Source organism: Neolamprologus brichardi, chromosome 7 (genome assembly GCF_056152115.1).
Source record: "Neolamprologus brichardi isolate AB-2024 chromosome 7, ASM5615211v1, whole genome shotgun sequence".
Classification (NCBI taxonomy): domain Eukaryota; kingdom Metazoa; phylum Chordata; class Actinopteri; order Cichliformes; family Cichlidae; genus Neolamprologus; species Neolamprologus brichardi.
In genome coordinates this window covers 1,997,158-2,023,439 of record NC_142110.1, presented here as the reverse complement: position 1 = coordinate 2,023,439, position 26,282 = coordinate 1,997,158, and the positions used below count along the sequence as shown (strand labels likewise).

The 26,282-nt window shown below is 41.4% G+C and overlaps 1 protein-coding gene across 1 annotated transcript in view; it reads right to left on the bottom strand.

Moving 5' to 3' along the window:
* Positions 1 to 26,282, bottom strand: part of cdh13 (cadherin 13, H-cadherin (heart)) — a 463,504-nt gene that overhangs the window by 297,681 nt on the left and 139,541 nt on the right. Inside the window, exon 3 of the mRNA XM_087842806.1 lies at positions 11,695 to 11,906. Within this exon, the coding sequence (XP_087698932.1) occupies positions 11,695 to 11,906 (212 nt within the window). The remainder of the gene's footprint in view (positions 1 to 11,694; positions 11,907 to 26,282) is intronic.

Below are 26,282 nucleotides of genomic sequence, written 5' to 3'. Positions count from 1 at the left end.
AAAAAAAAATTAAGACGGAGTTTTGCGAGATCTGGCAAAACTAACTCGGGATCTGGCAAAACTAACTCGGGATCTGGCAAAACTAACTCGGGATCTGGCAAAACTAACTCGGGATCTCGCAAAACTAACTCGGGATCTCGCAAACCTAACTCGGGATCTCGCAAAACTAACTCGGGATCTCGCAAAACTAACTCGGGATCTCGCAAAACTAACTCGGGATCTCGCAAAACTTTTGAAAGTTGAATTCCAACAATGGCGGCAGCTACTTAGTTGTAATATTACTCTTTCTGGGTCACAAAATACACTTTTAAGATATTTTGAGGTGTGAATGTAGTTGTGTAAACGTCAGATATCTGCTCGGTTTACAAGACATCACATATTTGCAAAAGTGCTCCGACGTTTTCGGAGATCTGACACCCACTAGCTCGAAGCTAACGGGAGGTCGAGACCTACTACAGCCGGGAGGAACACCGCTTTCCCGACACATCGTGCCGCGACCTCCCGGTCGGCTTCGAGCTGGCGGCCTCCGAAGAATGCGGCTAAAACTTTTGCGAGATCTCGAGTTTGTTTTGCGAGATCTCGCAAAAGTCCGTCTTAATTTTTTTTCTCCCATGTCTCCTGCGGGGCTCCGTAGTTTTATACTAGTGTCCTTTCTTTAAACTTTTTGCTAAAAAATGTCTTTGTTAATCTTTTCTGAGCTGAAGAGTCGTCAGTGTGTTGATCCATGTTTTCTTGGACTTTATCAAAGGCGGACGTTTCTCTCATCGCAGCCAATCATGACAGAAAAACACCTTTTATGTTTTTCTAAGAGACCTATGGATCATTTTCTTAATCCAATTTTAGCTACTCTGCTTCAGCTGTCACCTATCTTTAGAATTTATTCCAAATTTTGTACAATCACCTGCTCATATCCCTGACCTTTATAACTGCTGTATCTCTAATTGGAGACGGGCCATCCAAAGGCAGCTCCAGGCACAAGGTTTTTTTTAATATACACCTAATTAGTCTGACTCCTGTGAGAGACATTACAAATTAATTCAAACAAAACATTCTCAGGTGTTTTCAAAACCTTTGATAGCTTGAGACGAAAGCAATGCAACATATCTGTGTTATTTTCTTTGATTTCCAGTCGTTCTTGCTTTCCTTTAATGAGTAGTGAATTACAACCGTCGTGATGGAAGAGGAGCAGGACTAAATTGGAAGATAAACCTCACGGGTGGCCTTGAAAATGATTCAATGGTTTGTTTATCTGAAAAATGATCAGCAGTTGAAAAATTGTGTGCTTCGTAGTTAGCTTGCTTAATTATGATAATCAAAACACCATTAGGCAGCGGGTTTTCAAAAATGTGAACACGAGAGACCGTCTTGCTGTTGTTGTAGATGAATGCTACGTTAGCTTCCATACATAGGAGGAAAACCTAACAAAACAAAAAATCTGTAAGTTAGCAGACATATTAAAGCACTTCAGCGGAGATGGAGGGTGAAGAGGAACTAATGCAAAAAGAGACAGAAAACAGACAAAGGCAGTAAACAGAATTAACAAATGACAGCTACTGAACGAGCTGGAGAGCGCGAGTGGGACGGAAACAGAGAGGGAAGATTATTCGTGTTGTATAATGTGAGCCGTTGTGCTGCGGTTGCAGGATGTCACATCGCAGTCGTTCCCAGAAAGCCTAACTTGCTTAGAGAAAATCTATTTGCCGTTGCCTGATGAGGATTTTGCACAGGATGCAGTATTACATTTCATTCGGTGCACGAAAAATGGATGAAACATAACAAAGGCAAAATAAATAGGCTTTTGGACTCGGATTATTTTGCCTGTTATCAGTTGTTACATTTGAATGGTGCCTGTTTATGGCCCCTGAAGGCAAGAAAATGATCCACATAACTGTTGTTCTGCATAACTGTTGTTCTGCTCAGCATTACGAAAACACCCAGGAATAATACACATAAAAATAGTCCATATCTCGGAGCGCGTGTTTGTTAAATTGAAATGCATTCTTCCATTAATTCACATATTGATCAGCTGCAGAAAAGAGCGGAATAAATTAGTCATTGAATTCAGAAGTTTCGCTCATAATAGGAATCATTCATCAGTTATTTCTTCCCCTCTGGGTCTGCGCTACGCCGAGCCAGCGGCCGCGCCGAGGAATTAAAAAACGATTCTCTACACCTTCGCTCCTAGCACTTATCAATTATCACCAGCCAATATTTTCTGCCGCTACGGCATTTGTTATGCCAATAAATTCACCTAGGAATGTTTCCGCTCTGCTTTAGACAGGAAACAAAGGGAGGTTTGGGCAAATACAGAATCCAACTTCAACGGGAGCAAAACAAAGAGATTTCAGGATGGAAAATGGACAAAAAGACACCTTCTCTGGTGCAGTAATTGAAAACCGGGAAAGAGGCATCAAGGTGCTCGGCATCCACGTGCACAATGTCGTCAACAGTCGTTTCACAATTGAAACAAGCTTTTAAATATGCCACGACTTAGTTACAGATTCTTTAGAAGCTGCTGCCGCTCAGAACATGTGTTTGATGGGCCACTTGAGACAGGGTGGAAGCACCGGGCGGGGAGTGTGGGGGGACTACAGGATATGGACAGAGAAAGGAACAATAGATTTTCTGATGATACCAGTCCCAGAGCGTGAGGAGCTTCAGCAGATTAATTGATACTGAAATAATGAGAGCTTTTAACCACTCTATCTCACCAGAGACGCCTTCCTCTGCCACGTTTTTTCATCTTTGTTCCTCTCTACCCACTGCTTAATCCATGAACTTTGTAACTGTGCCTGCAATTAATAGTTTACTTTACTTAAAATAAACACAGAAATTAAAGTATCTATTTCAGACTTAACTGAAGACATCAAACTTCCTTATTATTATTTAATAGAATTTTACAGCAAACATGAAAGAAAACTGTTATAATGAACTATATCATTTGTTTAAATTCCTCTTAGATGAAATGTGTTGTTTGGTGAAATTACACTTTTGCAGTCTTGACAAAGATCTTTTTGACTTTGAGACCACCGTGGTCAGCTGTGGGTAGTGACCGAAAGAACGAGATCGCGGATACAAGCGGCAGAAATGAGCTTCCTCCGAAGGGTGGCTGGCCTCTCCCTTAGAGATAGGGTGAGAAGTTCGGCCATCCGGGAGGGGCTCAGAGTAGAGCCGCTGCTGCTCCACATCGAAAGGAGCCAGCTGAGGTGGTTCGGGCATCTGACAAGGATGCCCCTGGGCGCCTCCTGGGCGAGGTGTTCTGGGCATGTCCCACCGGGAGGAGGCCCCGGGGCAGACCCAGGACACGCTGGAGAGATTATATCTCTCGGCTGGCCTGGGAACGCCTTGGTGTTCCCCCGGACAAGCTGGAGGAGGTGGCTGGGGAGAGGGAGGTCTGGGCCTCTCTGCTTAGGCTGCTGCCCCCGCGACCCGGCCCCGGATAAAGCGGATGAAGATGGATGGATGGATGGATAGACCATCGTGACCCCAGACTCTAAAAATTACACTTTCTTTACTCTCAGAGTTTGTATTTAGCTAAAGACGTCCTGTGAGACAAATGCTAATGCTAGGTGTGACATCTGTCACAGTTTACTGTGAGATTTCCTCACAGTCGAGTCCTAAACAAACATATCTGCTGCTCAGATTTGATCTTCATGCTCATCAAACATGTAAAGTTTTAGAAATCTAGCTTGAACAGTTGCAAAACTAGTGTGTTAGCAGTATCTGGTACTGTTGATGTCTAAAAACTTCTATTCCATTTCAAGGTTTATTTGAAATAGATAAAATGAAATGAAATAAAATAAATGAAATGAAATTCTAGGATTTGAACCTACAAATCCTAGAATTTGTAGGTTCAAATTCTATTTCCGAGATGCAGGACAAAGCGTTATAAAAATTGCTTTGTCCCCGTTGCTGTCACTGAATTAAATAAGAACTGTTTTTGATTCAAAATATTAAAATTACTATATATGTGCCACAGTGAGGTTTATATCTTTACTAGGTATGTGTGTTTTTAAAGGGATGCCAAATGCTGTCATTTTTTCTGTAAAGCAAATTTACCTTGCCTATGGGTATAAATAAAGTTACCTTGACCATGACCTACAGTGGTGATAGGAGGCCACACATCAGGGGCATGAATATCATACATTTTGCCTTATAAAAGTTTTTGTTGTTTGTTTCCTTTTTTATAGAGGAAAGATTGTACATCATGCATCTTTAATTACTTTAAAATATAAGAATTGTGTGGACAAGTTTGAAATCATTTTAGATTTGCTCTGAAAATCTGAGAACTGTGCTTAAAGCAGGGTATAAGCCAGGAAACAAATTTAAATGAATTCTGCCAAGAAGAGGAAACAAATATTCAGCCAGAAGCTTTGCCATGGGACATTTAACCAAGTATTAGTGGGAGTGTAAGTACACGTTTGACTCTGTGTGGATGAGAGGAAATCCAAATGAATTTGAAACTTGTGCATCCAGTTAAAGTCACTAAAATATACGCTGTACAATCAATCCACCCTGCAAAAAGTACAGTTCAAAGAAATAATGGAAAGCCCCAAATTACCATGACATCCCTGTGATGACTGCACGGTGCAGATGCAGACGGTGAAATGCTCTTCCTGCGAGGTTCATTGGAATGCCTCTCGTGTGGAACATTTTACAACCTTTCACGGACGTTTACCAACAACTCCTGAAGGCTTGAATCTTAGAGTGAGGGATATGTTGGCTCTGGTAAAATTTGTACCAGCTGGAGCTTCCTTGCAGTGGTTTTACAGCCATCTTTGACAGGGTACACTGGGAATCTATGTGGAAAGCTGATGGCTCCCCACCAAAGAAGATTCTGCAAAGCCGCGAACACATGCAAAACGCCATGTCCACATGTGAGATCCAGACGGTCAGTCGAGGCTGTCTTGTCTCCTAATGTCTTTTATATAACAGAAAACTAGATGATTAGCTCATTGCATCACTGCAGCCCCCTTCTGCTTATAGGAGGTCTAAATGCAGAATAGCTTCACTTACAGAGCCTTATCAATCAAGTAGACATAGCCTCAGAATATCTTGGCTTATAGATCAGCCCACGTCATTACTCTTGCTGGAGAGGCTCTTGAAGTGGGCGATGTCACTTGCTTTGGGTCTCGGGTGCAAAGATTGCCGCTTCTGATTAAGTTGTCCTTGTACCTTCATCAGTGTATGTGGTCTAAACGTCTCCCTGTGACCACATATGCAAGTCTGCAGCTCAGTCGCTATTAAAGCGTATTTCTGTACAGTTCTGAATGTTGAATCAAAGTAACGTCACTCTGCTCGACCAGCTTGCAAACACTCCTGATCATCAGTACTGTGCAAGAAACTGTGTTAACTCCTATTCAGCCAAACAGCTGCGATGGTGTTGGCGTGTGAGATGAATAAAGCCTGAGGACTTTGCAAATTGTTATTTGATCCTACTCCAGCCAATCTGAAGTGTCTATACAACGCACCTTAGAAGCAGCCAAAAGATCGAGATTTTAGCCGACCTGCAATCCATCTCGCAACTCTACAAGCATGAAGACGTTCCTCGTGACCTGTGCCATCATGCACAGTCGCAGATAAACTACACCACGACCAATAACGTGTAAACTGGCATGTGGCTGCAGTAGGGCTGGGCGATATGACCCAAAATTCATATCTCGATATTTTTTTAGCTGGATGGCGATATAAGATATATATCTCGATATTTTTTTAAAGCCATAAAGTAAGAACAAAAAGAGAGTTCTTAGTCAAAGCTGTGTCCCAGATGTCACACGGGCACTTTTATTAACATACAGCATAGATGTACATGAAGAAATTACTCAAAAATAAATTATGAGCATTTATTAAATAATAATGCTCCATAAATAAAAGAAAACTATGTTGTTTTTGTGCATAACAAAAAGCTCACAATTGTGCTGTCAAAATGTAAACTAACAGACGCTGAGCATAATAACAAAGACAGATTTCACAGCTGCTCTCTTTCCAAGTTCGTGACTGACAGCCTGGAGTTTGAAATCCTCTTTGTAACCGCGTCTCTTAACAGGTGCCATTTATGGTCCTTATACACAATACGGTAATATTACGTTGAAGCACAGTACGCATTACTACGCGAGGCTCCTCGGTAGCCGTAATGCTCCAACAATCCATCAACCGGTGAAGCACCGTAGCTTAGCAAAGTCGTACTAAAACATTTTTGACAGATTGCTGAGCGCCGTGTTCCACATAAAATCGATTCGCGGCCATCAAGCACAACCAGAATTCACACATAAGGCGCGCTGTCAGCTTTTGAGAAAATGAAAGGATTTCAGGCCGTGCATGGCGTTAGCGTGGTTAGCTTGTTAGCATGGTTAGCTTGTTAGCGTGGTTAGCTCGTTAGCGTGGTTAGCTTGTTAGCATGGTTAGCTCGTTAGCGTGGTTAGCTCGTTAACACGTTGACGCCGTCCAGCCCCACGCACGGGGCGATGCGCAGTAACTCCGTGCTGTGTCCATCTTGTCGCTGCCTGCAGGTGAAGCGACGAGGAAGGAGGGGGAGTTGTGTTCAGTGAAGGAGAGGCGAGGCCGAGTAACGTTGCGTAAAGACAAAAGTGGACAAAAGAGAGGCAAACTTGCGGCTCCACAACTACAATTATAACGTAACATAGACTATATCGATATAAAAGATATTGTCACATCTTATATCTCGTATAAAAATATATTGATATTTTTAAAAAAACTCGATATATCGCCCAGCCCTAGGCTGCAGCATATCGAGATGCTAAAATCAAGGATGTTATCACAATCATGGATAATAGACTAATGAATTTTTTTTTTTTTTTTTTTTTAAATCCACATTATTTGATGTATTTGGACGAACTATTGTGTTTCTGATAAAACAGAAAAAACCTGAAACAATAATTTCGAAGAGATCCAGAAACTGAAGAGCACATTCACTCACAGTCATACTGCATTAGTCAAAAGGAACTTCACTTTCCACAAATAACTTGCCAAGGACTAATTAACTTACTCCCACAATGCCTCGCCAAAGTAACACCCGTGGACTACCTAACCAAATAAACGACGGCAGCAGACACAAACAAATGAGAGCCACGTCATTCCAAACGGGATGGGGATATTCATTAAGCCCAGTGCTGGAGAAATGGTAACAGCAGGACTCTGAGCGCTGCAGGAGAAAGACAGATGATCTCTGGAAAGGCTGCGAAACACCAACTATACCTGCAGTCTGTGGAAAGTTTCCCTAATCAACTTTGCATATTTGGACAAAGGTGGGGGGAGAATTGGGGTCTATACAAAAATATGAATGAGGGACAATAGTGTGTATTCAGGTGCAGAGAGTTTTGTAAGGCAGTCAATTTGCTCTGAGCAAAAACAAATTTCTCTAGATTACACAAACAAAGGGACACATTTGCAGAGACATCGAGCTCGGCGGAGGGGTGCAGGCGTACAGGCCAAACTGGCCAGTGGAGTTCTTTGCACTGAAAGTTGGTGCAAAACCGCAGCTGTTTGCTTTGCCTTGCAGAGTGTTTTCATTCCACTCTATTTTGATGTGACCTTGTGCACAAATAATGATTGAAGAACATAAACAGAGATGTATGCACGCATGCATATTCATGAAGGCTTAAACAAACTGACTGTGGAGCATGTGTAAAAACTAAAAATATCATTTCCTGTCCTTTTCAGAGCTCATTTATGAGATTTATTTTTTATATTCTGGTTGCACAGGGCAGCACAGTGGTTAGCTTGCTTCACGGCAGGAAGGTCCAGTGTTCAATTCCACTCTCAGGCCGGGGGCTTGTTTGCATGTTCTCCCTGTGTTTGTGTGGGTTCTTGCAGTTAGTGGGGTTAGGTTGATTGGAAACTCTAAATGGCTCACAGGTGTGAATGGTTGTCTGTGTCTATCAGTGTTGGTCAAGTTACTTGAAAAAAGTAATCAGTAACTAATTTCTGATTACTTCCCCCAAAAAGTAATCCCCTTACTTTACTGATTACTTATTTTCAAAAGTAATTAATTACTTAGTTACTTAGTTACTTTTTAAAAACACGATTTACAACCTGAACAGGTGATAAAGTGATAGATCTTTCAGCCCAATTCTACTTTTTCTGCATAATCATCATACAAAATGTAATCAAATGGAAAAGTCTCTTTTCAAAACTTGTTTTATTAGTTTTAATCTTTTAACTTTATGCATCAAACAAAAATTTAATTATCTGCAACATTCTCTGACTGGAAGAAATTAGTTTAATATTTAAACCTATATTCTGCACATTCCAGCACATAATTTATTTATTTTTGTGTGTTTACACTCAGTCTTTCAAATAGATGCAAGCAAAACACAGCAGAAAATAAATAAAGTCAAAGACTAGCGGTCCTGTTGCTCTATTTTCACCTGTAAAGCAGGAGTGGGGCAGGCGGAGGTTTACCCTGGTGCAGGTGTGCCGCGGTCAGTGGAAGAATCCGCGAGTTTCTCTGTGAATTTTTTTGTCTGCTCGTTCACACTACAAATAAAATGCGACAGCAAACGCGCTCTAGTGTGAACGCTCAAAGCGGCCGCATGCACAAAAGAAGACGTCACACACAACGCGCTCTGTTTAGACCCAGAGCAACAGTATTGTTTGACTGGTGGCCTTAATATAAAGACTTCGGACTTCACGTTTCCCAATTTTTGCTTTAAGTTATTTTGTTATTTACATAATAATGTAAATAACCTAATAATGATCCTTATTGCTGTTTTAGAGGAGCGCTGCTTCAAAGGATAGTTGCAGATTTCTGTCAGAATCTGCAGATTATACAGTACAAATAAAATGTTCACGTTTCTCCAACGTTGTCTTCCCAACAGTTTCACCGGATGTCCAGGAAGCGTTCATGATGTCTTCTCCGGCGCTGATAATTGGCGTCTGTCTTGTGTCAGTGACGTAAAAGACGGATTTAATGCGACATGACCATCAAACAGCAGTCGCTTTCTGAAACATCAGATATGTATCGGATTCAGCACCACATATGAAAGTGACCCAGATCGGATTTGAAAATATCAGATTTGTGCCGTTCACACTGTCACACCATGATCGGATAGATGAACGTAGCCTAAGACAGCTGGGATAGACTCCACCTTGTACTTCCTAAAAGTAGCATGCATTCGCTTTAAACAGAATAAGGATGTGGGTGTTTTCCTCAACGATGATGCGTGATGTCTTTGGTGTGGTTGCAATTATGCTAGTTGTTGATAATTAAGGTTGCACGAGGAGGCGTCACATTTACAACTGATTCAAATTCATGATGAATGAAGGATGAATTTAGTTTTTAATGTTTTTACATTTGCAATTAAGGTCACTAGTGTCTGAATGCCTGGGGTTAGATCCCTGTCATGTCTGAATAACAGTGTGACACCTCAAAGTGGGACATCAGCAGCTCGAGCTGACTTTGACCTCAGCACAAAGTATTTCAAAATAAAAGCAAGACAGTCTCAGTCTTGTTTTGTCATCTTCACAGAATTTTTTTAGTTTTTCCTAAAATGTGTTCATAGTGACAAACTGAGGTTTTGCATTGTAACACAACGAACGTCTGCTGCTTTCCAGGTTGATTCTGTTATGGTCGTTAACTGTCTCATTAATAAAAGTATTGCACGAGCATAATTTATTGCAGCAGCCAGAAGCTGCTTACCTTAACTCCCAGCAAAAACCTTGGAAAAGGAAAAAGAGCTTGCATAGATTTGCCCAAGGTTAACAAAATCCACCCACTAGCAATTCCAAAGGGTCACCGGTCAACCATTTGTTTATTCCATAGAGACCGACATGATTATATTACACAAGCTCATCCAACACCACAATGCAGTTCCTGCTAATAATCGAGTTTCCACACAAAATATAGTCAGACTGAGTCGACATCCAGTAACTGCTTTGTTTGTCACATCGCAAACTATTTACCTTCATGTTTGTATTTACGTGGCATTTGGAGGCTGCTAACGTGTCCGTCATTTCAGTATTCAGCACTTGAGACAAAGCATAAAGGCTCATGACAAGGCCCACGGCACTGACAACAATACTAGCAGAGCTTTTATGTTACCCAGGGCTGGATTGTCTGGACCGAGGGGAAAAATATTGACATTAATAAGAAACAGATGAATTTACTGCATGACAGTTTTTCAAACACTGGTTTGACGCGTCTGAGTGCGTCGTGAAATCAGTCAGACCATAGGAAGCTTTTCATAGAAATGTCACATCACAAACACCCACTTAAACATATCAGTTGTTGAGATATCGCAGTTGTGTACTTAACAACTCAACTGCTAAAGAACCAGATATATTTATGATGTGATAATTATGAGCTTTACTGGTGCTGAAAGATAATTATTTCTGTTCCCAGCGTCTATGTGAAAAATAAGCCAACCAGCTCCTGGCTACTATAAATACATGGACGTGAATCAGTCACCGTTAATGGTTGACAAGAAAGAGAATAGACATGTTTTAACCCTCTCAGGCTCAAATTAAACTTTTCGTTGCTAATGCACAACCAAGTCCTGCAGTGGGACTTCTGAGTAAAAAAACCTCATAAAATATGTATGTGGGGTAATCAGGTGGTTAGGTTTTAACCGTTGAAAATCGGCAAAGTCTGCCTGGAGAGGGTTAAGGAACGCCTTGTTAATCTCCTTATTTTCCCAGGAGCTTTGATATTTGATCACAGTGCCTGCTTTCGCTACTTTTCAGTAACATTTTCCAAGTTTAACCCTTTAAGACCTACCATAGAACCAAGTCCGCCAGAGCTTATATTATATGTTTACATGCTGTGGAGCCATTTTTGGGAGCATTTCAAGTTGCTATACATCAATACAACCATTATAGCCCAAATTTTAATAATATGTCTGCATTAAGTGCATAGTAATTACATAAATTGCAAAAAAGTGCAATAAACTACAAAAAAATTGAAAATCGTTTTTGTTTTTTTAACATATATTTCTAGTTAGAGAAATTTAAGAGGCTTATCCCTCAAAACTGTAAATACAAAAAAGTTGCACAAAATAGTTTCCCACCACAGGAAATTTATTTTGAGTGTCTTCATAGTTTTATTTTTGAAATACACCAATTTTTATATACTGCAGGAAAAATGAAAATAAATATTATAATGCAAATTTGCAAAAAAGCAGCATATGCATCAAAATAAACTATTTCCAGCAGTGCAATATGAGTCCTAAGCATCCCAGAAACCACACAGAAAGTCATAAAGTCAAACATAACTTTTAAAAACACCAGTATAGGCTCATTGAGGCCCTGGTGGTAAAAAAACTACATTTCTGCAAAATGACGTCACTTCCGGTTTCGGGCAGGTCATGGCGGACATGCGATAGTTCGTGCTGACGTCTATTCCAACGTAGGAAGTGTTACAAACAGCTGATCAGATCGGCAAAGCGTGTTTCTGGAATATTATGTTTTTGTTGCTGCAAGTGCTTTTTATGCAGTTTTTGCAAAACTATATGTGGAAGGAAACTGTGACCGAGGACAAGCTGATGGCATAAGATGTAAGTACAACTCCTCCGGTTTCATATGCAAAAAAAATTATTGCGCTAGCTCACGTGGTTGCAGAGCTACCAGGATTTAAAAGTAGTTACACAAAACGGAGCGTGCTGCTCTGACCGGCTTTAAAGGGTTAATCAAAAATATGATAGCAGATATAGAACATACAAACACACTAGCTCTACTCACCCCGAGTATCTCTGCAGACCGACCACGTGTTCCTATGATGTCCACCTGCGCTAGGTCGTCTGCATGTGCGCTGACGCCGTGGATGAAGAGGACCGGCTCGCTGCGCGGAAGATCTCGCAGAGGAACCAGATTCAGATCGCCATCCACGTGGAAGCCGGGATCCGACACACCAAACGTCACGTCCTCATTCCCCGCACAGTCGTCAAACTCAACTGGAAGGAGCACACAGAGACCAGTATGTATTTATGCATCAATCCAAACAAATTACAAACATCATAAATAAGAAGAAAAATCCCCATGAAACTCCGAGTCACTGAGGTATTCCCTCATTGTACAGAGCTGGAGGAGCTGTCAAACAATGCAGAAAAAACAGTTGCATTTCTCAGATATAAACATGTGCCCTGAAGATAAACAGTTACCCTGAAGAAAGAGTGGGATGTTCTGGAAGGCTCTGTCAGCTAGGCTACAATAAACTCACTGATCTCTTTTCATATGAGCCAGCTGCAATATTTATGACTCACCGCACGCTACGCGCTGCCGACTTATTAATGTTTCTGACTTGCTTTCGTGGTACGCTTTGTTTTATTAAAGAGAAAACGGTGGCGTGTAGTTGCAGGGCTGAGAAACAAAAGACAGAGAAGTGTCACCTCTGCGTGCACGTGTGGGCTTGCCTTCTCCGACTGAGTTACTGCCAAGAACTCGACCAAGCTTTATCCCCTCTGATCATGTTCATCCTCGCTTTATCTCTCTCACACACTCCCCTAGGTGTTGCAACATGATCCCCATGTACTCCCCCACCATCACCCCTGACAATCCCCACCTCCCTCATCCTTCACCTTCTCTTTGCCTCAGCCTCCTGTAATGAATCCGACTGTTAGGGAGGATAAGTGAGGGGAGAGGGGCAGGAAGTCTGCATGTGTGGATGCTGTTGTTTGTTGCAAACATGGAAGCTTATTTAAGTCTCATCATCTCTTTTTAAAAAATTCTGTTTGATGTCAGGACGGGAGCTGAACTGGAATCATTCCATACGGTTAGCATTATTAATCAAGTCACGTGGTTCTGGACTCACACGTCTGCAAAAGCCAGTTAATTCATAATTAAAACAAAGATAAATGTACATGAAAAAGACTTAAAAAGACTTCTCTGGGATGGCAGCGTCCTACGTGATTCAATCCACCGCTTATCTTAACTCATATAAAGAACTCTGTAGTTATTCATGAAGGAAATCTTTCACAAAACGCCCCAAAAGCCTCACTGCTGTGCGTTGCCTTCACAATGGGGACTCAGAGGCCATCGCTCTGAGGAAGAAACGGCTTCAGATGAGACGTATTTATCGTGTTTCTCAAAGCAACTTTGAAGATAAAGCTCAGCTTTAGTGCAGAGGCTGCAAGCTTTCTCTGCAAAGTTAAACCTAATGTTCAACTTTCTCTGTCTGTATGTTAAATGCTGTCTAAATCAATTTGTGATTAAATATGTCAGACTGCCAGTCTCAACACGTGCCAACGAAGCAAACTTTTCTTTGTGACCCCGTCTGTTCCTCTGTGAGGCCTCGAAGCTTTCTGGTTGGTGGAGCTGATCGATTCAACTGGGAGCACCTGGCCAGTCTCCCTGAAGCATTTAATTGAATGCTTTTTCAAGCTGGAAGCTATGCAGACCCTTTGACATAACCTATGCGTGTTGCCAGCATTTATACCTGTGCGACTGTCGCAGAGAGGTGCAGGGTTTCAGAAAGGTTTGCAGCCACAGCAAAGCTACTGTGCAGCGTGGTTTAATCCGTCTGCCAGCCTTTGTTCTCGCTCTTCATCCACCCAGCACCAGACTGGTCGTTCGATTGGCTTCAGCCACATTGATTTACAATTCAAACCATTAAACAGCTTCTGCCCATCATTGAAACCATCATCTAACTGCTGGATGGACGAGTGTTTCAGTGGCATCGTTCACTACCTCACTTTCATTCATTAGCATTAATTAACATTAATTGTGCCTTTTTGTTCTTTGTTGGTTGATAAATCGGTAAATTTGGGTCAAAACTGTGTCTTTCCAAATACGTGTCATCAGTCTTTACCCATTATAATGTATTAAATTAAACACAGTCTCCTACAACCTCTAACTAGGTCGAGTTTTTTTTTTTTTAATTGAATAAGCAGTGAGGATATTTAAACTGTAAATTACTGGATGCAGCAGATATTATTTTAAAAGACAGGGATTCACCAGAAAAGCAGCATTCATGGCTGCTGCTAATTTCAGATTCTTACTGACATTCACTGCTTTATTTTGTCGCACCGTGCTGGAGAGGAATTGTGTTGTAAGTGCAAACCCACCATTCTCTGCAGCAGCAAATTTAAGTCTTGCAGGAAGCAATGAAACTAGACGGCACAGCAGCACTGAGCTGTTACATTAAGTGCAATGGACAACAATTTTTCAGCAGGAAAGAAAAAGAAAAATCAGCGTGCAGTCTCTCAGGCCACAACAGCAAAGGCCAGCTCACAGACTTCTTCAAAACAAATGAATGTGGTTGGTGCTTTTTTGGTTTGGTACCCACAGAACTCGTCCAGGAGTCCTATGGTCATAGATCCAACCACTCGATACAGATACTGCTAAAGCAAGCAGGACTGGACTCTTTATTTAAATTATTATTTTTCATTATTTTAACAGAACTCATCTGTTTTCAGGCTTTTTTGGATGCATTGATATTAGGGGTGCAACAATACTCGTATCGATATTGAACCGTTCGATACAGTGCTTTTGGTTCGCATATGTATCGAACAATACAAAATTTTTAATTTATTTCATCAACTTTTCTTCTGACGATGCTGTCTGTGTTGAGCGCTCAGTGGATCTGCGCTCGACAGTGCAGCCTAGGCGGAGTAGTCGAACGCAGATTCACTGAGCGCAGCGCAAGCTAGCGAGACAGAAGCTAAGCTAGTTGCAGCACGGCAGATTGAACCTCCCCCACCCTCATTCAGATCTGGCCTTTGGAACTATTTTGGTTTTCATGTGAAGTATGACCCTGAAGGTAAGCGTGTCATGGACAAAAGTAAAACAGTATGTCGGATGTGCCACGCAATGCTCAATTACATTGGTAGGAACTACTGCGTTAGCGCAGTTAGCTTGTTAACGTGTTGGCCGTCCAGTCCCACACACGAGGCGATCTGCGGTAGCTCGTTAACGGAGATTTGCCGTGTTGTGGCGTTAACGTCATTTCAGATTAACGCTGACAGCACTAGTGGGAACACAACGAATATGACTGCACATTTACGCCGACATCATCCTAGTGCAAAGACAAGTGGAAGCAGACAAAAACAACAAGCACGCATGCTACAAACTTTACCCGAGTCATTTAGACAGCCGTTAGCACATGATTCTCCTTATGGGGACCTGATATGTTTAATATGCTGCTGAGAATATAGCCCAGAAGAAGCGTATAGTAGAGCTTTTATTTTGGAAAGAGACATTTCTCTGTAATAAACTCTCTTTTCCAAAGATGAGGGATTCCTCAATCAGATAGATTTATTTTTTTTATTACTTTGTTGTTTCAGCAACATTAAATTTAAAAACTGTACTTTTGAGTTAAAATATATATTTATAATTTTAATAAATGACAAATTAAAAAGGCATGAACATTTTTTTGTATCGAAAAAATATTGAACCGTGACACCAAAGTATCGAACCGAACCGTGAATTTTGTGTATCGTTGCACCCCTAATTGATATAACCATATAGTATGCTAAAATGATATGGTACTACTAAAATATTCCCTCTACGTCTTCATTTTATTCAAGGTTACGCTGCATTGTTGTCATATGATAAACACTCGACTAAATGCAGGCATGCACTTAAGTTTCTTGGAAACAGCATCCACCCCTTAATTTTAGAAATGATGTGTTGACTGCGACGAGTCTCACTGCATTTAGTCTAAGTGATCGTTCTAACGCATACAGATTAGCCCGCAGTAGGGGAAAGGCTGCTGTTCAATTCAAGTACAATGGCAACCCACTGCTGTAATTAACACGTATTGTTCCACTGATGAAAGCGCTCAAACTTTTATTACCCGCCGCAACAGCGAGGCTCGTATTGTTTTCATCCCGTGTGTGTGTGTGTGTGTGTCATCCTCAGATGGTCTCTAATTGTTCATGTTTTCACCATATCATGAAATTCATTCTACTATACGGCTATTTTCCATCCCACCATGACCAAGTGGACAAAGACAAGTTCCTGTGTGACTTTAAAATCAATAGACTGAGTCTATCAAAGCTCTCAATTAGTACACTTAACCTTTGTGGCTGTGTAGTCTGGTTGCTTTTACCTTTTCTTGCAGACATTTTATAGTCTTTCATTTGGAAAGAATCGTTTTCTGCCCTCTGGACGAAGAGAAGAAGGAGAGAAAATGTAATGGGAAAAGAAAATGCCAGAAACGGCATTTCTACAATGGACAACTACGGAGAGCTACAAAGTCAACAACCTACTCTCGAGGGAAACGAGGCTCTGTCTCAATATTCAACTCTCACTTCTAATCCAAAGCATGAAAGATGTGTTCATTTCCATTCCCATTACAAGCCTCAGATTTATTTCAATAACACGGGCGCGCTCGTTAGAGCCCGCAAATTGCAGCGCCAAACAGCGTCAGTGGCATTTCAAAGGCAGCCAGAGAGTGTTTGATGGTATTCTAATGTTGTCAGGTTTTGGGGGGATTTCAGAAGAGAGCATGGCGAGCTGGCAGCTTTGAAGTCAGGCAACAATGACAGAACGCAACTTACCCCTCTCAGCACCCACACCCCCACACACCCACTTTCTTTCTGGCTCAGGGTTGAATAACTGTGCACAACATGGATTAGGGTCACCAAAATCCCTCACTGAGGATTCGAGAGGAAAAGCAGGGGCTTCGACTTTTTCCTCAAGTTTGACATTCGAGTTCCTTTCAGGCTGAACTCTCCTTTGGAGTAGCAAATGTTCCAGAAACTCACTCATCACAGACCAGGGTTACTCTAGGCTTGATTGCCTGTCCGATTAGTGTTCTCCAAAACGTCCACGTTCTCATTTATTGCAGTAGGTGTAGGCTGCTGGGGGATTCCCATGATGCACTGGGTGTTTCTTCTACCCTCCCTATGTGTTAACAGACCTCTCTGCATTGAATCATATCTGTTATTAACCTCTGTCTCTCTTCCACAGCATGTCTTTATCCTGTCTTCCTTCTCTCACCCCAACCAATCACAGCAGATGGCCGCCCCTCCCTGAGCCTGGTTCTGTTGGAGGTTTCTTCCTGTTAAAAGGGAGTTTTTCCTTCCCACTGTCGCCAAAGTGCTGCTCATAGGGGGTCATATGATTGTTGGGTTTTCTCTATTATTGTAGGGTCTACCTTCCAATATAAAGCACCTTGAGGCGACTGTTGTTGTGATTTGTATAAATGAAATTGAACTGGGTTTATGATGTAAAAAAATGCACTTACCAAGGAAGTCAACAAAAAACTATCAATGTATTAATATTTTTGGTTTGCAACATGATGTGAAATGCATTAACCTCAATTCAAACTGGTTCATTGTTGCAGGGGGAGGTGGAAAAAACTTGGTTTTAATTGTTTTCTATTTTCTTTTTATAGCAACTTGGAAGAAAAGCAGGATGAGATGTGCAGTACGGAGGCTAATGTTGGAACTTGCTGGCATTACATCAAACTATTTGTTGAACTTACTCTGGCTTTTTTAATTTCTTTTGCATTGTGCAATAATTTAACATCTTCTGCCATCAAGCTAGATATTTTTCAATAACTAAGCAGACACCTCATATTCAATCATGCCAGTTAGCTTAGGATATTTTAAAAGGACCGTCCACACTGATGTCTTCATTTTCACGTCTTTCAACGGTGCTAGGCAGAAACTCCTGCTGGATTATTTTGGCATCCCGCATTATATTTTCATTGACTCAGCCACATAAATGGGATCTCCCCCCTCCCCTGTCAGGTACTAAAGTTTTCCTTTGAGGTGTTGTGAAGACAATTTTCTATCTTGTAACTAAATGTCAAGTCTGCATGATGGAAGAGATGGGAATCTGAGGGCTAATCTCAAAGGTGGCAGCACGGGTGTGTTTAAGCTGATAGCTGCCGTGTCTAACCAGAGCGACTATGCTCAGCTATAAAAGGCCTCTGGAGAACGCTATTCTCAAATAATCACCCCGCATTAGAGACAGGGAGCTGCTTTGGAAAATGTATTTACGCCCTGAATTGCATTTTACCCCAGAGTTTCCTATCACTGCGCATTGTGTAAGGCCCATCACTAGGATTCAATAGTAACAAGACGTTAGCTTTTCATCTAGCAAGATAACAGTTTGCAGGGATTTAGCTAGCTAGGGGGTCCTGACAGCAGCAGCTTTCACCTTGGCTTCAGCCGATGATTAAGACCCCCCACCTCAACCTTTGCTGCCACTCCAACGATCCAGTCGTGTCACATGCAGTTTCTAATCATCAAGTGTGAGAGAAATGTGTGTTTTTTGCAAACCAGAGAGTGTGTGTCCTTTTACTCAAACCAGACGACTGTATCGACCTCATTTGTCAGTGTAAGCATGGTCTGTGCATGCTAGCTTTATGCACAGTGTTCCAGGGCCCTTGATCATACTTTGATGTGTGGCCGTGTCCACTGTGCTGGCGACTAAAGCCAATTAAACTACAGATACTTTCTGATCTCGAGCAGCATCAAAGAGTTCCCATGTGGACTGTTAAAGGTCAGTCAAGCATGCTAACTAGCTGGTTAGATGTTTCTATCATCTCGACACATCTGTGCTACACTTAATGTTACGTTGCCTTGGATACCTTAGCAACATGTGTTTTTGTACATGAGTGTTTTCAGACACAAAAGGACTCGATCAAAGCCAGAGAACAAAACCTGCAATAAGTACCGGCTCCTGTTGTGTTCTGCTTGTTTATTTCATCTAACTGGTGCAGGGCTTCACGTTATCCTCGTATACGTGTTTTATTATTCACAGTCAAAAAGTCACCAGCCAATAAAAATCAACAGGTGAGACTACATATCAGAGCAAAGTCAGATCTTTGATCTTGACATCTAGAGGAGGAGAGAGCTCGGGATTCAAGTGGCAGCGAGCATGAATTAGCAGAAGAAGCATTAGAAGAGGAAGAAAACACAACATCCGCTTTGATGTAGCGCAGCCTAAACAAAGGTATCATTGATTAAAGCAGCGGTGAGCAACCTTTTTAGCGCCACGGACCGGTTTATGCCCGACAATATTTTCACGGACCGGCCTTTAAGGTGTCGCGGATAAATACAACAAAATAAAACTAGTACCGGTACCGAAAAAAAGAAGATTTATTTATAACACACGTAAAAAGACCCAGGAAAACCGAGTAAACGATAAAAACGATAACAAAATAACGCTGAAAACCGATAAAAACCCCGAAAACCATACATTTCACACCTGAGCCTCAACTCTCGCAGCCCGGTACCAAACGACTCACGGACCGGTACCGGTCCGAGGCCCGGGGGTTCGGGACCGCTGCCCTACTAAACAGAATGGCATGAACCGAGGCCCTGCCATAATGGAAGTTATTAATTACACCTGTATTCACACCGTAATGCTAATCAAAATAGCTGCAGCGACTCGTCAGTAACAGTCAGACTAATCAGGAACAACAGTTTGCTTGTAAAGTTGAGAGACTGAACCCTGGAGAGAAAAGGTTTCCCCCATCGAAGGCTAATGACAGCAAATTGTGTTTTTAAGTGTTCCCAATTAAAAGTAGAGAGCAATGAGACTGAACAGATATGCAATGACAGAAATGTAATTTGATGTAAAATCAAATTAATATATTGTCTTAACAAGCTAAAGATCCCTGCCTCAACACCGAGAGGGTCCACACACTCCGGTTCCTTGGTGTCCTCATCTCTGCTGACATCTCCTGGACAGACAACATCTCAGCGGTCGGCAAGAAGGCCCAACAGCGGCTGCACTTCTTGAAGGTCCTCAGGAAGTACAAGCTGAACTCCAACCTGCTGCTGACCTTCTACCACTCGTCCATTGAGAGCCTGCTAACCTACTGCATCACGGTATGGTACGGCAGCTGCACTAAGGCACATAGAGCGAGGCTTCAGAGTGTGGTCAAGACAGCACAAAAGATCATCGGCTGCCCTCTCCCCTCCCTGATGGACATTTATTCCTCCGCTGCCTCAGCAGAGCAGCAAACATCACGAAGGACAGCTCCCACCCTGGTTTCAACAAGTTCAGCCTGCAGACTCAAAAACAGTTTCTTCCCAAAGGGCTAATTAGGAAAAGAAGCAGGCTGCTGCTCAGTGATGCAAAATCATTTTCTTTCAATTAACAGAAAATTTGCGATTTCATCTGGAAATCACATAAATCCAAAGTGTTTGTGTGAAGGTTTGACGGTCTGTGGTGTTGGTTGGTCCTCTGTGTTTCATCAAGTTCAAAGTCATCACAGTCATCACGCTTTGTGCTTTCATGGTTTTGTGACCATGCGATGACTGTGCTTGATTGGCAAACCAACTCAGCTGGCGTGCACCTCACAGAGAATCGACGTCGTATCGTCAAGATGGACACAAGAAGCATTTCAACCCAACAATGCAGACCAGCTGAAGGCAGCTATTAAATCTACCTGGGCTGCAACACCTCTGCAGTGCCACCAGACGATCGCCTCCATGCATGCAGCACTGATGCAGCGAATCATAGTAAAAACGTTGCAGCCACATTTTACATGCAAAAAATTGAACTTATCAGAAACAGGACTTTTCTGTATTGTAAATCTTTTCTAATATTCGAGATATTGAATGCATGATATCGATAAGCTTAAAGCCACAATGAGAACTTATAGAAGAAAGTTTACCCATTTGAATTCAATCGTGACATTAGATGGACAGTCGTGCCAACGAAGCTGTCAGTCAGGTGGTTCTTAACTGAAAAGCCTTAATTTTAAATCATTTAAATGTAATACGCACGTATTTATTGTTGAAAGCAGAAAAGTGGTTTGTTTATCTGCTTATTTCAGAGACAGTGTCCTATTAGTCGTGTTTGACATTCACTGATTTCTTGAGCTTTTCTCTCTCATACGGTGAAATTCATTCCAGCGAGTGGAAAACAGATAGCTAATTATAACACGATGTGCCCCGTGAGTGTCCTTACAAATAACAGGGCTCTGAAATGTCACTGTCAGCATATGCCCACAGAAAAGCCTATTGTGAGCCTCTTATTTTTATTTTAAGCTACAACAAACACTGTCAAAACAGTGGAGAAGTTACACTGCGCGGGGCTGACGTTCCTACAATTGTTTACTTGAGGTTCGGAGATGTTGAATCACCAGCTCAGAAATGTGCAAAAGCTGATTATGATAAGCTGGCACTTACAAAATAGATCAGTCATTGAGAGCTTAGCAGTCGAGTTAAAGTCATCCTGCAAACTGAAGCTATCTGGAGCCGCAGCGGTCTCATTTGAATCTGAATCATTATCTTTCAGCGTGTACATGAAAGGGGTTTCTGCTAAATACAGCAGCTGGACTGGTCTTAATTTGATGTTTGGTTTGTTACGCTAATCTGTGGGATTTCTTGTTATTGCAGTCAACAGGCAGAACGTGCAACTCTGTAGTGATTTAATCTGCTGCACTGATGCTCCTGCTTGCTTACCTGTACTACTGTAAATCTGTCAAATCGATACAAAGGAGACGAGACAGTGAGTGAGACAGTAATGAGGATGAGATAATGAGGGCCGCCTCTGGTCGAGTTGCAGATTCTCTATTCTGCTGGGCCATGAATGCCAGAACAATGCCTCCAGGCAATGTTAACACACACACACACACACACACACACACTCTGCAACCAGTCAGTCGAGTCACTAAACCGAACCTAACACTAATCTCACACTGTTTTGGACACACGGAGGTCTTCTCAGCCATAATTAAAGCTAAACCACGACCACCTGAGTTGCCACCTTTAGTTATTATAAATACGATTCAGTCCTGGATACAGTTCATTCACGTTTAGCTTCTCTTCAAACCTAGCTACTAGAGGTGGGAATCACCATACATCCCACGATACGATATTATCACAATACTTAACGCACGATACGATATTATTGCAATTTTTTAAAAATATTTTGCGATATTCAGATTCTGTACATAAAGGTAAACTTTATCAATATTCATTTTCTCTAATATCAAAGTCTCACACTCAGTCTTTCTCTCATTTCAGTTTTATTGTTGACAAACTGAACGGTTTGTATTACAGTCTAGTCCAACTTAACTGAATCAACCATCTGGTACAATTATAGCTATTCTGAACTATGCAGTTTATGAAAACTATGCAGCCCCTTCAGCAACTGAAGAATTTGAAAGTAAATTAAAACGAAATATAATTTTACATTAAATAAAAAAGTTTTTAAACTTAATTAAAATAAAACATGTCTTAAATTAAAATAAGTAAACTGTCATGTTTATTAAACACATTTGGACAGTGAAGGAATGTCAGGATTCTTGCTCAGAAAAAGGATCAACATGCTCTGAAGTCAGAGCACAAAAACCTTTTTGTAACAAAATATCGATTTCTGCTGTCCCTGTATCCATACATTATTAGCAAACAAAATATCACGATGCTACAAAGTATCGATTTTTTCCCCCACCCCTACTAGCTACCCTGTCATGTATCCAGGTACCAGTCATGTGACCAGCATGGTAACATGACAATTCAGACAATATTTCCCAGATAACAGCCTGGGTTTTTGGCACTTACAGCTCAGTTATGGCACTGTCACATGTTGTGTTTGCCAGATGAGACTCAAATATCAACACATTTAACAAAGCATCAGAACAACGGTCGCAGCAGACGCCGCCCCTCCCTGAGCCTGGTTCTGCTGGAGGTTTCTTCCTGTTAAAAGGGAGTTTTTCCTTCCCACTGTCGCCAAAGTGCTGCTCATAGGGGGTCATATGATTGTTGGGTTTTTCTCTGTATCTATGAAGCGCCTTGAGGCGACATTTGTTGTGATTTGGCGCTATATAAATAAAATTGAATTGAATTGAATTGAATTGAACAAGGCTTCTAGGCAATGTTAACACAAACACACACACACACTCTGCAACCAGTCAGTCAAGTAACTAAACCGAACCTAATACTAATCTCACACTGTTTTGGACACACGGAGGTCTTCTCAGCCATAATTAAAGCTAAATCAGGACCACCTGAGTTGCCACCTTTAGTTATTATAAATACGATTCAGTCCTTGATACCGAACAGTTCATCTTTCACGTTTAGCTTCTCTTCAAACCTAGCTACCCTGTCATGTATCCAGGTACCAGAGGTTCAATTCAGACAATATTTCCCAGATAACAGACAAATGTTGGCCTAGCCTGGGTTTTTGGCACTTACAGCTCAGTTATGGCACTGTCACATGTTGTGTTTGCCAGATGAGACTCAAATATCAACACATTTAACAAAGCATCAGTGTGTCGCCATATCCAGACTATCCACTGTGACTCAGTGCTGTGAGTTAGGGCCAAATGTATCCCAAAGGAACCTGCAGATGTGGGTCACAAAAGCTCAAATGCTGACTTCTTTAGCATTCAGTGTCTCAGGGAGGGACAGTTGATTTGTTGAGGTGTTTTGAGACATTTTGCCATGACATCCAGGTACTTCAATAGTCAGAAAGTTGTGAGAATATTCTCTCTAGGCCATGTTTCATAGACATGACCAGCGACTGACGCTTATAGTCCACTTTAGCTCTAATTTCTCAGTTATTACCAGATGTTATGACATAAAAATGCAACTATAGCTGCAGCGGGCATGGTAAAATGATTTGGATAATTTCTAAAGTGTGCATCTGCAATGGATACAACACTAAGTCAATGCAGTGTCAGTCATACTTATGAAGAAAGGAGGACAATAGAAAACTCAAATTGACAACCTGTCGCTCGATCTGTTATTTTCTCTGAGTTCTATTTAATTTGGATATCTGCAATCAACGCATTCAGCCCTGACAAAGCAAAACAACAAAGAAGCAAAGGCTGGATTTAAACAAGGTTTTCTGAGAATCTTTATCCTGCCATAATTGCACTTGTTATGAGTATAGAGCACGTTTTTAATAATCACCCACAGTCATCAGGATGCAGAAAAAGTCTGAGACTGTCCTCTCAGTGATTCAGAAACTCAAACACAACACAAACTCACAAAATCAACTCCTCATTAATGACACTTTGAGGAGTTTAACCCTTTAAGACCTACCATAGAACCAAGTCCGCCAGAGCTTATATTATATTTTTACATGCTGTGGAGCCATTTTTGGGAGCATTTCAAGTTGATATACATCAATACAACCATTATAGCCCAGAATTTAATAATATGTATGAATTAAGTGCATAGTAATTACATAAATTGCAAAAAAGTGCAATAAACTACAAAAAAATTGAAAAATAGTTTTTGTTTTTTTAACATATATTTCTAGTTAGAGAAATTTAAGAGGCTTATCCCTCAAAACTGTAAATACAAAAAAGTTGCACAAAATAGTTTCCCACCACAGGAAATTTATTTTGAGTGTCTTCATAGTTTTATTTTTGAAATACACCAATTTTTATACACTGCAGGAAAAACGAAAATAAATATTATAATGCAAATTTGCAAAAAAGCAGCATATGCATCAAAATAAACTATTTCCAGCAGTGCAATATGAGTCCTAAGCATCCCAGAAACCACACAGAAAGTCATAAAGTCAAACATAACTTTTAAAAACACCAGTATAGGCTCATGAGGCCCTGATGGTAAAAAACTACATTTCCGCAAAATGACGTCACTTTCGGTTTCAGGCAGGTCATGGCGGACATGCGATAGTTCACGCTGATGGACGTAGGAAGTGTTACAAACAGCTGATCGGATCGGCAAAGCGTGTTTCTGGAATATTATGTTTTTGTTGCTGCAAGTGCTTTTTATGCAGTTTTTGCAAAACTCTATGTGGAAGGAAACTGTGACCGAGGACAAGCTGATGGCATAAGATGTAAGTACAACTCCTCCAGTTTCATATGCAAAAAAAATTATAGCGCTAGCTCACGTGGTTGCAGAGCTACCGGGATTTAAAAGTAGTTACGCAAAACAGAGCGTGCTGCTCTGACCGGCTTTAAAGAGTTAAGGTGGATCCTGTAAGGACAGAAAACTGAGCTTTCAAATGACTGATGGGAAAAGCTGGCACATCTGCTGCTTTCTCATTAAAGCTTAAGGAAAGTGAACATAGGCAAACAATGTTCCTGTACATTTATTGAATTCATTCCTGCATTTGTCAATGAGGATGTCAGCTCATGAGTAAAAATATATTCTTCAAGGTTTTGTGCGGTGCATGCATATGTAACACTGACAGCAACAGTAAACATCTCGTGTCTCCGCACAAGCTGGAAATGTTAAGGCCTGCAGGCTCGGTCTTTGATGTCGCCTGTTTCAAGGTTACACCTGCTTAAATATGAATTCATTTAAATTCCTTTTTCAAAACAGTTGCGCAGATGCACTCCTCACCCGGGTTTTATGTGAAAATATAAATGAAAGTGTCTCAGCGTCTCTAAGCGATTGAGATCCCCTGAAGTCTAGCTTGACAAGGTTAACCACGGCAGCAGATCTGAAGGGAATGAGTGGGTTTATTCAAGCACCGTAACAAACTTAAATCAGTCTGTGTTTGTTTGTCAGTGGCAGGGCAAAGGGTTTCATCAAAGAGCGCTGGGGCAGGGGCGGACGCCGGCAGTGATAGTAAGGTAGCCTTGCAGAGGGAGGGAAACTAAGCTGCTGCTGCAGTCACAATAACACACATCGAATGGGAAACCCATCTCAGGGTTATGCGGTAACAGCGCAGCTCTGCTTCATTGACAGACTAGTACATTTAGCAAACCTGGTATATGACAATATTAAAAAATACAGAAAATAAGAAAAACGACGATCTTGTCGGTCATCATCTGCATCACAGGCGACAAGCACACCTGCGTCACCAAATGACTCAACGCTACCCCGTCAGACTCTTAGTCACCATAAAGAAAATAACTAAACTATTAAAATATCAACAAACATGCAACTACTGGAGCCATCAAATAATCCCACTGGTGGCTTTGACGTTAGACAAATGCCCACTGTGGATAAGGTGGCTCAAAGACGAATGTAAAAAAATGGGAAATTTTTATACTAGTTGAGAATCATCCATTAAATAATCTCAAAGCACTCATTTCCAAAATAAATGCCCAAATTCCTCCCATTTTTCAGTTTGGCCTTTTTGCCATGTTCCTTGATTCTGGAGCAGTCGTTATTAGGGATGGGTACCGGTATCCGGTGCCGGTTCTGTCATAAACGGTAGTAACCAGACCGAAAAGCAGCGCACATTTCGGTGCTTTATTTTCCTGAGATGTGATACACTTTAGATTCTAGCCAATCATTTTACGTTTCCGAGGATAGTAGGCAGGCCCAGGTACGTACGTTCTTTTAGAGCAGAGCTACAGATTAAAAATGCCCAAGGCAAAGCGGTCAAAAGTCTGGCTGTACTTCACAGCAAAAGATGCAAACAAAGCTGATACTGTGATACTGTCAAAGGAGGTAACACCTCAAATCTGATGAAACACCTGGCGACGCATA